The sequence below is a fragment of the Elephas maximus genome, chromosome 1, assembly GCF_024166365.1.
Source record: "Elephas maximus indicus isolate mEleMax1 chromosome 1, mEleMax1 primary haplotype, whole genome shotgun sequence".
Taxonomy (NCBI): Eukaryota; Metazoa; Chordata; class Mammalia; order Proboscidea; family Elephantidae; genus Elephas; species Elephas maximus.
In genome coordinates, this window is record NC_064819.1 from 217,729,221 (window position 1) to 217,742,035 (window position 12,815).

The 12,815-nt window shown below is 37.3% G+C and overlaps 1 protein-coding gene across 4 annotated transcripts in view; it reads left to right on the forward strand.

Moving 5' to 3' along the window:
- ADGB (androglobin) overlaps positions 1-12,815 on the forward strand; it is a 229,145-nt gene that overhangs the window by 199,164 nt on the left and 17,166 nt on the right. For all 4 annotated transcript variants that reach the window (XM_049903119.1, XM_049903128.1, XM_049903146.1 and 1 more), the window contains 2 exons: positions 7,862-8,031; positions 11,919-12,095. In XM_049903119.1, the coding sequence (XP_049759076.1) occupies positions 7,862-8,031; positions 11,919-12,095 (347 nt within the window). The remainder of the gene's footprint in view (positions 1-7,861; positions 8,032-11,918; positions 12,096-12,815) is intronic.

The window sequence follows — 12,815 nt, forward strand, 5'->3', positions numbered from 1 at the left end:
AAAAAAAAAAAAAGGAGTGGTAGGGAGGGAGAATTCAGAAATGTTTTCCCTCTTTTTTTTTTTACTTCACAAAAACCCATTAACATTAGGACTTCAGAGCATTAGGCATTGGAGACCCTAAACCGCCACTTCTCTTCAAAAATATATGAATGGGTGGGAGAAGAAAAGGGATACACACAGATAAGGTATACAGAGCACATACCAACATGTTAAGTGGTTGTTTCTGGGTGCTGTAATTATTAGTAATTTTACTTTCTCATCTATATTTTCAGTATCTAAAAACAAATTTAAATATAAAGCTTAAAATGTATAAATCAGAAGTTTTAAATGAGCACATACTATTTTAATCAGAAAAAAAAAGAATATTCTTTATTTTGTAAACAAAAAAGAAATTTTGGAGAGACCCAGAAGTTTAATTATTGTAATTATGATTTTTTGGGGCTGTTATTATATACCTCTTAATGCTACTCAGTACTTTTCATGCATTATTCCCAATTCTCACAAAAACTCTGGGGGCTAGTTATTAGTATCCTGATTTTACAGGATGAAAAATGATGCTTAGACATGGCAAATAATTTGTCTACAGTTACACAACTAGGAAAGAACTGGGTGAAATTTTAACCTAAGTCAGAATCTTTCCACAAACAATGTAAGCAGTTTAAAGACTTTCTAGCAAGTAATATAGCTGTAATAGTAATGGTGGCATAGTGGTTAAGAGCTACGGCTGCTAAGCAAAAATTGGCAGTTTGAATCCACCAGGCACCCCTTGGAAACCCTATGGGACAGTCCTACTCTGTCCTCTAGGGTTGCTATGATTCGGAATTGACTCGATGGCCCCAGATTTAGTTTTGTTTGGTTTTAGTAATGGTGGTAAGGAGCCCTGGTTAAATCGCTCAGCTGCTAACTGAAAGGTTGGCAGTTTGAACCTACCAGCCACTCTGTGGGAGAAAGAGATGGCAGTCTGCTTCCATAAATATAGCTTTGGAAGCCCTATGGGGGAGATCTACTCTGTCCTATAGGCTTGCTATGAGTTGGAATCTACTCGAAGGCAATGGGTTTGGTTTTGGAGTTTAGTAATGCTAATGTTTGTGTCAGAGGCATTTCAGGGGCTTCACATGCACTGACACATTAATCCTCACAATAAAGCGACCAGGTAGGTATTGTAACTATTGTCATTTTTCAGATGAGAAAATTGAAGCACAGACAGTTTAAGGAACTTGCCCAAGGTCACACAACTAGTTATGGCGCAGCTGGGATATCCAGCAATGGCTTTTGAATGGGGAAAAAAAAAAAAACTATAATATACAGCAGCACCAATTTCAGATCTTTATTATATCCCTGATAAATGTTTTTATATAGGAATCTGCCTTTATTACTTTATTTTCCAAAAAAAACAAACAAAAAGCTCATTGCCATCGAGTAAGTCCCCACTCATAGCGACCTCATGTGTTACAGAATAGAACTACTCCTAGGATTTTCTTTGCTGTAACCTTCATGTAAACAGTCACCAGGTCTTTCTTCCACCGTGCCCCAGGTGGATTTGAGGCACAAACCTCTAGGTTGGTAGTCAAGCACAAGGACTTTATTATGTTTTTCCTTAAGATCCTTTAAGTTTCTCAACTTCAAACTGTCCAACATCAAATTTTTCAACACCGAAAGATTACCTACAGACTGGGAAAAAGTTTTTTAGCTATGACATTTCCCATCAGTGCCTGATCTCTACAATCTACCTGATACTGCAAAAACTCAACTACAAAAGGACAAATAACCCAATTAAAAAATGAGCAAAAGATATGAACAGACACTTCACTAAAGAAGACATTCAGGTAGCTAACAGATACATGAGGAAATGCTCACGATCATTAGCTATTACAGAATGCAAATCAAAACTACAATGAGATGCCATCTCACTCCAACAAGGCTGGCATTAATCCAAAAAACACAAAATAATATATGTTGGAGAGGTCGTGGAGAGACTGGAACACTTATACATAGCTGGTTGGAATGTAAAATGGTACAACCACTTTGGAAATCGATTTGGCGCTTCCTTAAAAAGCTAAAAATAGAACTAACATACAATCCAGCAATCCCACTCCTTGGAATATATCTTAGAGAAATAAGAGCCTTTACACAAATAGATATATGCACACCCATGTTCATTGCAGTGCTGTTTACAATAGCAAAAAGATGGAAGCAAACAAGGTGCCCATCGATGGATGAATGGATAAATTATGGTATATTCACACAATGGAATACTATGCATTGATAAAGAACAGTGATGAATCTGTGAAACATTTCATAACATGGAGGAATCTGGAAGGAATTATGCTGAGTGAAATTAGTTGCAAAAGGACAAATATTGTATAAGACCACTATTATTATAAGAACTAGAGAAATAGTTTAAACAAAGAAGAAAATATTCTTTGATGGCTAAGAGAGAGGGGAGGGAGGGAGGAGGGGGAGGAATATTCACTAATTAGATAGTAGATAAGAACTACTCTAGGTGAAGGGAAAGACAGCACATGATACAGGAGAGGTCAGCACAACTGGACTAAACCAAAAGCAAAGAAGTTTCCTGAATAAACTGAATGTTTCGAAGGCCAGTGTTGCAGAGGCAGGGGTTTGGGGACCATGGTTTCAGGGGGCATCTAAGTCAATTGGCATAATAAAATCCATTAAGAAAACATTCTGCATCCCACTTTGGAGAGCGGCATCTGGGGTCTTAATCAATAGCAAGCGGCCATCTAAGATGTATCAAGTGGTGTCAACCCACCTGGAACAAAGGAGAATGAAGAATACCAATGATACAAGATAATTATGAGCCCAAGAGACAGAAAGGGCTACATAAATCAGAGACTACATCAGCCTGAGACCAGAAGAACTAGATGGTGCCCGGCTACAACCGATGACCGCCCTGACAGGGAACACAACAGAGAGCCCCTGAGGAAGCAGGAGAGCAGTGGGATGCAGACCCCAAATTCTCATAAGACCAGACTTAATGGTCTGACTGAGACTAGAAGGACCCTGGTGGTCATGGCCCCCAGACCTTCTGTTAGCCCAGGACAGGAACTATTCCCAAAGCCAACTCTTTAGACAGGGATTGGACTGGACAGTGGGATAGAAAAAGATGCTGGTGAAGAATGAGCTTCTTGGATCAAGTAGACACTTGAGACTATGTTGGCATCTCCTATCTGGAGGGGAGATGAGAGGGCAGAGGGGGTTAGAAGCTGGCGGAATGGACATGAAAGAGAGAGTGGAGGCAAGAAGCGGGCTGTCTCATTAGGGGGAGAGCAATTAGGAGTATATAGCAAGGTGTATATAAATTTTTTTATGATAGACTGACTTGATTTGTAAACTTTCACTTAAAGCACAATAAAAATAAAAAAAAAAAGCTGTCCAACACAGAAGAATTTCAGTAAATGAACAGCTATAGCAAATGATCACATTGAATAAGCTGAGGTATATTAAAATATACATTTTAAAATTCTGAGAAAACTAAAAATAGGTAACATCCAAAATGAACAGAGTAGTATTAGTCATGAAATAGAATAATGTAAATATATAAAGCTGGGCAATGGTACAAAGTTAATAATAGAAATTAAGTTTTTAAAAAGGAAGTTATTAGATAGGAGAATACTGCAGAGTATGACTGACTAATGCCATTGAGTCAATTCTGACTGCATAGTAGAGTGGCTAAGAAGTCCCGGGGTAGTGCAAACAGTTAACACAATCAGCTGCTAACCAAAAAGTTGGAGGTTCGAGTTTACCCAGCGATGCCTCGGAAGGAAGGCCTGATGATCTCCTTTTGAAAAATCAGCCATTCAAAACCCCGGGGAGCACAGTTCTACACTTATGCACATGGGTCTCTATGAGTCAGACTGGACTCGACAGCAACTGGGTTATAGTGGCTAGGATACCCTAGATTCAACGACCTGAACCTCGGTTATTTATCACCTATAGATTAGAATAATAATTCCTATATTTCAAGGTTGTTGTGAAGATTTAAGATAACACATAGAAAGTTCCTAGAACCTCGTAGCACTCAAAAAATGGACTTATTGTTATTATGTATTCCAACTAGAAAATAAGTCTTCAGGAATAATTGTATGTGTGCATTTTGACATCATATTTGACAATTTTATGTATGACTGAGCAGCTGCTGAAATGAAATTATACCTTGCATTGTATAAGTACATTTCTTGTCGAAAAGGAACAGCAAAGAAAACCGGAATTGAACTGTATTTAAAACGAACTAGGACAATTTTCTATTTGAAAGAATATGTTGAACAATCTTTTTGAAAGTCAAGTACTTTTGAATTTGGAATAATCAATCTTTAATGTTATGTTTATAAATGTGGATTTTTAGAATGTCAGCTTCATGAAATCAAAACATACCAATACATCTATTTCTATGTTTCAGCTATTTAGAACTGAAAACCTACAAACTATCTTTATGGGTATTAATATTTTAGAAAAATTAATTATTAATGTCATCTAGTTATTACCTTAACTTACTTTAAAATATAAAATATACTTAAGAAGAAATTAGTCAATTTTTTTTCCTTCTTCAGATGCTACATTAAGTATACTGGTAACCAAATTTAAAATTTAATATACACCCCAAATTCATTGGAAATGTTGCCCCTACTTACTCATTTAAAGTTAACAGTCAATATGTATGCAAAATAAAATAATTTGATTTTTTCCCAAAGTTCACATCTTTATAACCTGGAATAAAAATAAGACCTGAAATATAGCTGTGTAAAACCTGGAATATTTCTGTTATAAATTTTTAGGAAGCTTAGCCTCTGATTAACCTGAGGCAACAGTGCCACCTTCAGTGTATTTCAACAACCAGATTTCAGTAAAAATTGCATACTTAACTGTTTTGCACTTACTGTAATACAAAACTGGAGAATCTTGAGCAGGTAGTACTTAGTACTGATCATTCGCCACCGTATATAATTATCAACGTTGTTATTTCAAATTCCTTTTGCCAGCATGTTGCATTTTTATGTTGCTGACCTTCGGTGTTCTAAAGTTATAATCTATTATATAAACTTTATCATTCTCAAAAGTATTTGGCTTCAAGTCCCATTCAATTTTATTAGCAGAATTATGACATTATTTTCTTAGCATAATTCTAAGGTTATATTGTTTGTTACTCAGTATTATGAATGCATAGTGTACCCAATTCAAGGTCTTTGAAGGCACCAAACATTTTTAGAAATATTGTTAGCTGCCACAGAGCTGACCCCGACTCAAGGTGACCTCGTGTGTACAGAGTAGAACTGTTCCATAAGGTTTTCAGGGTTGTGACCTTTCAGAAGCAGATCACCAGGCCTGTCTTCTGAGGCATCTCTGGGTGATTTCGGTTGCTAGTCCAGCACTTAGCCATTTGCACCCTCCAGGGACCCCTATTAGACATATTTGTATATTAAAAGTGATTTTCCTGTATACATTATACTTTTATGAAGTCTAATTGTACTTAATGAATGTTTACTTTGCCCTAAACAAGTATTCCAGTTTAGAAATTACGTGACTACAATCAATTTGTATTTTCTGGATATAAAAATCTAAGCACTGAAGTGTAATCCTGAAAATGAAATTGCATTCCTGTAATTTTTATAGGTATTTTTTTTTTTTTTTTTTTTTGGTCCACCAAAGATTATACTGTACCCTTAGGAAATTCCACTTGGAATTAAAAATAAAAGCTCATTTAAGTCCTACCCTTTCACATCCTTTATGATGAATCCTTGGGTGGGTGACTTCAGCTTTTCTGCTGTTACATCTTGGCCCGAGATTTATCAGCTGTCTGTTTTACTAACTGCCTCCTCTTCTCCGGTCAATATCAGCCTCCAGATTCATGAACCATCAGTGGTTTCCTCAATGGGCCAACTTTTGATTCAGCCTCATTTGACATTTGTTAAGCATCTTAAAAACACGGGGAGTATGATACTAAGTATAATCCTATTTTAAATGTTCTATTATTTTTTTTTATTATTTTAAGCCCTGTGGTTATGGCATTAATATCTCCATTATGTAGAGGAGGAAACATGGGCTCAAAGAAAGTTACCCTATCCAGTAGCTAGCCAAGACTCACATCCAAGTCATGTGATTATTTGACCAAAGGATTTTCCACAGCACCACACTTCTCAGCAGCTGGGACTGTTGACAAAAGGACAAGTTGCACCAAAGGAGACTTTCAGGGCACTAGCTCTTGTAAAATGATGGTGCTCAAAGTCCCTCTGAAGCTTTTCAGGGTGATCTGCCTCCAATTTGAAAGCGGCTAAAAAAAAAAAAAAAAAAAAAAAATTTTTTTTTTTTTTTTAAATAACAGGGCATCAACTAATCAATAAGATTGGATTCTTTACAATTACCGTTTTACTTGGCTAATGGGGTGAATTGCTGTTATTTGCCATGGTGTCAGCTACAACTCACGACAACGTTATGTATAACAAAATGAGACGTTGCCCAATCCTGTGCCATCTGCATGCCTGCTGGTGTGTTTGAGTACGTTGTTGCAGCCACTGTGTTAATCCATCTCATAGAAGGTTTCCCTCCCTCATTTTTGCTGACCTTCTACTTTACCAGACATGATGTCCTTTCCTAGCAATTGGTTTTTCCTGATAACCTGTCCAAAGTAAGTAAGATGAAATCTCATCAGTCTTGTTTTTAAGGAGCATTCTGGCTGCAGTTCCTCCAAGATGGATTTGTTCATTCTTCTGGCAGTCCAGAGGCTCGATAGTATGAATAATGGTATGCCAACCAATCAGATGACCTAGATGAAATGGACAAATTAATATAAGGATGCAAATTACTAAAACTTACTCAAAAAGAAATAAAAAATTTCAGTAGATCTGTACGAAATAAAGAGATTAAATTATGTATTGACAAATCTTTCACAAAGAAAAGCCCAGGACCAGATGGCTTCATGGATTAATTCTACAGAAAGCTTAAAGAAGAACTAACACCAATCCTTCCCTAACTATTCTGAATAATAGAAGAGGAGAGAACATTCCCAGATGCATTCTATAAGGCCAATATTACCCTGATAATCAGAATAAGAAAAATTTATAACAAGGAGAGAACACTACAGAACAATATCCTTCCTGAATATATATGCAAAAAATCCTCAACTGAATAGTAGCAAACCAAAACCAGAGCATATAAAAAGGTATATACACCATGACCTAGTAGAATTTATCCTAGTAATGCAAGGTTGGTTTAACATTCAAAAATCCTTTATTGTAATACATCACATTAATAGAATAAAGAAAAAAAAAATACAACTATCTCAATAGATACAGAAAAAGTATTTCACAAAATCCAACAAAGTACTCAACAAATTAGAAATAGAAGTAAATTTACTTAACTTGATAAACAGCATCTACAGAAATCTCACAATTAACATCATAGTTAAAGGCAAAAGGCTAAAGCTTTCCCCCTAAGATCCAGAATAAGACAAGAATGGTCACTCTCACCACTTCTATTTAATATTGTATTGTACTGAAGGTACTAAAAAAAAAAAACTAGTCAGGGCAAATAGGCAAGAAACTGAAATAAAAGACTTCCAGATTTGAAACGAATTAGAGAGTGCACAGCTTTATAAATGTGCTAAAACCCATTAATGTGTACACTTTAAAATGGTGCATTTTATGGTATATGAATTGTATCTCATTTAAAAAAAAAAAAAACAGAGCCATGCAGAATCTGTTTATTTTCTTATTCAGAAAGGAAAGAAATGAAAAGAGAAGAGAAAGAAATATAACCATTTTTCCCAGACTTGCTTCCCTTGTTCCCACAAGAAATTATTTTATTCTCATGTCATGATTTAATGGTTTTCATTTTGTCCCTCTAGCTCATGCAGAGAAACATGAGGAATCAATTACCTTGGGAAGCCCAGATTCCCATACTATTAGTGAGGGACAAAAGTCTTCAGGGACTTCTAAAACAAGGAAAGGCAAAGAAAAGTCTTCTGAGAAAGAAAAGACAGCCAAAGAAAAACAAGCACCTCGGTTTGAGCCCCAGGTGAGTGTGGTGCTCTACCTTATTGGAGTCACTTAATAAAATTAGGCTTATTGGTTCCCTATTTGACCATCTCTCCTGAGACATTCCCATCTCCCTGATTGCAGCACAGCAACCATCCAGATGTTTTGAGGACATTCCATGGACACATTTCCTCAAGATCTTCCCATAAACAGTTAATTTTGTTCAGTACCAACAAAGATCAATTGAATATCTACCATATATGCCATTGATCTTGGGACTCGGGATTTTAAGATTAATACAGTAAAGCCAAAGGATTCATGGTCTAATGGAGAAGACTGAAGGTGAACAGATAGTTTTAATGTTAGAGGCTGTATATGTAGAAAGAGTATTTACCTAACCCAGCCTGTTCCACGAGGTTTACTGCCTCAAACTGAGCCTTGTGGGATGAATAAGAGTTATCCAGGTGAAGGGCTTAAAAGAGATAGGTGGAGAAAAATGCATTTCAGAAGGCAAAAATAGCATGAGCAAAACATACTGAGGTACAAACCAACTCGCTCTAGGTTTTTGAAACATTAAATATAAGAGATTAGGCTGGAGGGGTAAGTAAAGGTCAGATGGAGGAGGACCTTATAAGCCCTGTTAGAAGACTGGGGCTCTATCTATAGTCCAGAGGTAATGATTCCTATCTCCTTCAGGGCAAGCGAAGTTATCCCAGTGATTACAGGGAAGGAACAGGATATAGGTAACAATTGGAGGAGTGTGAGCACAGACATAAAGATATTCAAACTCAAGTTACCTAAAAGCACTGTACTCAAAATACCTAAGAGGACAAAATCTCCCCACTATTTGTGATTCCAAAAACCAAACCAGATGCCATCTCTTGAGTCAACTACAACTCATGATGACCCCATGTGTTGCACAGTAAAACTCTATTCCATAGAGTTTTCACAGCTGTGACCTTTCAGAAGCAGGTCACCAGGCCTTTCTTCTGAAGTGCCTCTGGGGAGATTCAAACCACCAACCTTTCAGTGTGTCGACTGCTTAACCATTTACTCCACTCAGGGAATTTCATTTGTGATTAGTGCATAAGAACTGTAAGAGGGTTTTAAGAAGCATATTGACATAATCAGATTTACATTTCAGGTAGATCAGCCTGATACGGATTTAAAGGGGACAAGACTAGAGATGGGGAAGCTATTCAAAAAAGTATTGCAGTAGTCCAGGTAAAAGAGTGTAGGCTGTACAAGGAAGATGTCAAAAGAAGGTAAGAAGGGAACAGATAAAGAACTATCTAAAAAAAAAAAAGAGAAATGTAATTATAATCCAAAGTAGGCCGCAGGGAACAAGAACAAAGGATATCTCCCGGATTCCCAGCTTGATTAACTGAATAATATGTTGGTACCACTAGTAAAATAGACAATAAAAGAATGTTAACAAATTAGGAGAAGAGATGATGACTTGGTTTTCCCATACTCCTCTAATGGAAAAACCTGTCCATTTACATCTCCATGATTTTATTTCTTAGCTGGCCTCTACCCTTGGAAACCTTATAACTTCCTAAGAGACATCTGACCCTCCCTTAATACCTGTAGAGTGCTCCTTTCTCTGATCAAAACTTCGGTCCAGAAAAGTTTCTGATAAACTCATTTATCAAGAATTTTAAAAAGAAAGATAAAATCTAATGTACTATGTTTTAAAAAGAAGAAATAAAAAAAATTTTAATTGTTAGATTTTAGTTCTCCTCAGAATATTAGTTGGGAGTAAGCCTGGGTGGCACAAATGATTTGCAATAGGCTTCTAAACTAAAGGTTGGTGGTTTGAACCCATCCAGTTTCTCCACAGAAGGCCTGATGGTGAATTGCTTCTGTAAAGATTATAGCCAAGAAAACTCTATGGAGCAGTTCTACTCTGTAACATGGGAGGTCACTGTGAGTCAGAGACCAATTTGATGGCTGCTTGTTAACAACTACAAAGACTACAGCCCTTAGTATGGATTATACCTAAATATAAAGAAAACTGAAATCCTCACAACTGGACCAATAAGCAACATCATAATAAATGGAGAAAAGATTGTAGTTGTCAAGGATTTCATTTTACTTGTATCCACAGTCAACGTCCATGGAAGCAGCAGTCAAGATATCAAATGACGTATTGCGTTGAACAAATCTGCTAAAAAAGACCTTTTTAAGGTGTTAAAAAAAGCAAAAATGTCACTTTGAGGACTAAAGTGTGCCTGACCTAAGCCATGGTACTTTCCATTGCCTCATATGCATGGGAAAGCTGCACAATGAATAAGGAAGACTGAATAAGAAATGATGCCTTTGAATTACAGTGTAGGCAAAGAATATTGAATATACCGCAGAGACCCAGAAGAATGAACAGATCTGTCTTGGAAGAAGTACAGACAGAATGCTCCTTAAAAGTGAGAATGGCAAGGGTTTATCTCACGTACTTTGGGCATGTTATCAGGAGGGACCAGTCTCCGGAGAAGGACATCATGCTTGGTAAAGTAGAAGGTCAGCAAAAAGAGAAAGACCCTCAATGAGATGGACTGACACAGTGGCTAAACAATGGGCTCAGACATAGCAACGATTGTGAGGATGGTGCAGGACAGGACAGTGTTTCGTTGTGTTATATATAGGGTCGCTATGAGTCGGAACCGACTCAAAGCCACCTGACAACAGCAACAACATTGTAGAAAGCAAGGGAATCGTTTTGGTAACCCTGAAACCAAACTACCTGTGAAAACTTTATTCAGTGGAAGTACCTTCCCCCCACCTCCGTTATTTAGTGTGGATAAGTCACATCGTCTCAGTCTTAGGGAAGTACTATGTAACTATGTCAAGGTCAAGCCTCTTTTTCTACAAGATTGCCACATGTAAGCCTAACCCGTGTAGAAATTTTGAAGGCTTATTTCAGTCTTCTTCAACCAGTGGTCCAGAAGAGGGATAATGAGTTTATAATAAGTATATAAAAGAAAAAAAAAGATTTTTTTAAGTATATACAGACCTGGAAATATTGATCTGTTAATATTCCTGCTCTTATTTTCATAAAAAAAGATACTCTGAATGGGCATAAGTACAATTTAGAATTCTTTTCATTTACAACTTTATTTAGTATTTGCAGACCTGTAACCCATTGCTGTTGAGTTGATTCCAACTCACAGACACTATAGGACAGAGTAGAACTGCCCCATAGGATTACAGGGCTGCCAACTTAATGGAAGTAAATTGTCACATCTTTCTACTGCTGAGCACCTGCTCTTTAGGTTAGCAGCCAAGTGCTTAACCATTGTGCCACCAGGGCTCCTTATTTGCATACAGTGGAATGCAAAAATCTTAATTGTACAACTCAGTAATGACAAATATTCGCCACATAACCCACACCTCTCTCAAGGTCTGTATTATAGGACATTCCCATAGGCTCAGAAGTTCCGCAATTCTTCTGTGCAGTTGATTCTGTCATCCCACACTCACCCCCAGGCAACCACTGTCTGCCCTCAGTCACTATAGATTAGTTTTGCCTGTTCTGGAATTTCATACAAATGGACTCTGTAAGATAAACTTTTTTGTGCTCAAATCTCTACCTCTATAATATCTTTGAGACCATCCACTCTAGGATGTACTTCAGTAGTTTACTACTTTATGTTAAGCAGTATTCAATCATATGACCATATTATCATCTGCTTCTCCATCAGCTGATAGATGTTTATTTTGTATTCAGTTGTTCCCGTTATTGATGAGGCTGCGATGTGTCTTCTTGTACACGTCTTTTGTGTGTGTGTGTGTATGGATATGGATATACATATATTCTTTCTTTCTTTTGGATAGTGCCTAACATTGAAATTATGGGTCATAGAGTAAAATCTAGACTCTTTTGAAAGGAAGAAAGCAACCAACCTAAATGTTTTCATTTTATTCCATCAGCTGTCTGCTGCTCATTCTCAACAAGACGACCCCAATAAACCCTATTGGGTTTTAAGGCTGGTCACTGAACACAATGAAGCTGACTTACTTGAAGTGAAAAAAGATACAGAACGAGCAGATGAAATCCGAGCCATGAAGCAAGCCTGGGAGATGACTGAGCCAGGAAGAGCAATCAAGGTAGGCTGAGTTTGAAAGGCTGTCCTTTAACCACCCATCCCTAGGCACTTTCTGAAGGAAAGACCATGTTGTAGAAACCACCTAGTCTTTCCCTTCTCAATCTGGAAGTTTATCAGGTATTTACTAACTAAATGTTAAGAGCACATTTAAACACATTGTGGAATGTTGGCCTCCCGGTACCCAAAGGACTTACAAAAGCAAAGCACATGATGATATCGCTTATAAGTCCAAACCATGGGTTAACGCCTTCTATCACACAGCCCTGGCTGTATCTGCATCCTCCATTAACATCCCCAAGTAAGCACACATAAAAATGTTTAATATGTGTGTTCATGTTCTTTGAGCAGCCTTAGATAGATAAGAGCATGTGCTGCCCCCTTGTGGAATATACACCTTCTTCTCTCCTTTCCCTCTTATTTTCTCCAAGAACCACCCCGCCACATTGAAATATATTATGTTAAGGTTCCATGCTCCAATTCAGGGTTATTGGGGCAGATGAAAAGGTTCAGGAGCAAGTGGATCTAAGATAGCACGCCCAGAGTATTTGTTTAAGGATTGCTACTCCATTTTAGTTCTCAAAAATAGCTCCATCAAAATCATTCATGGTTCAGAATTTGAGTTTATTTGATCATTAATAAGGGCTGGCCGGGCTCAAACACTCTATTCAACTCACGTTTTTCTGTTTCTTTTGAGTACTATTAACATGTGGTTGCCTGTACA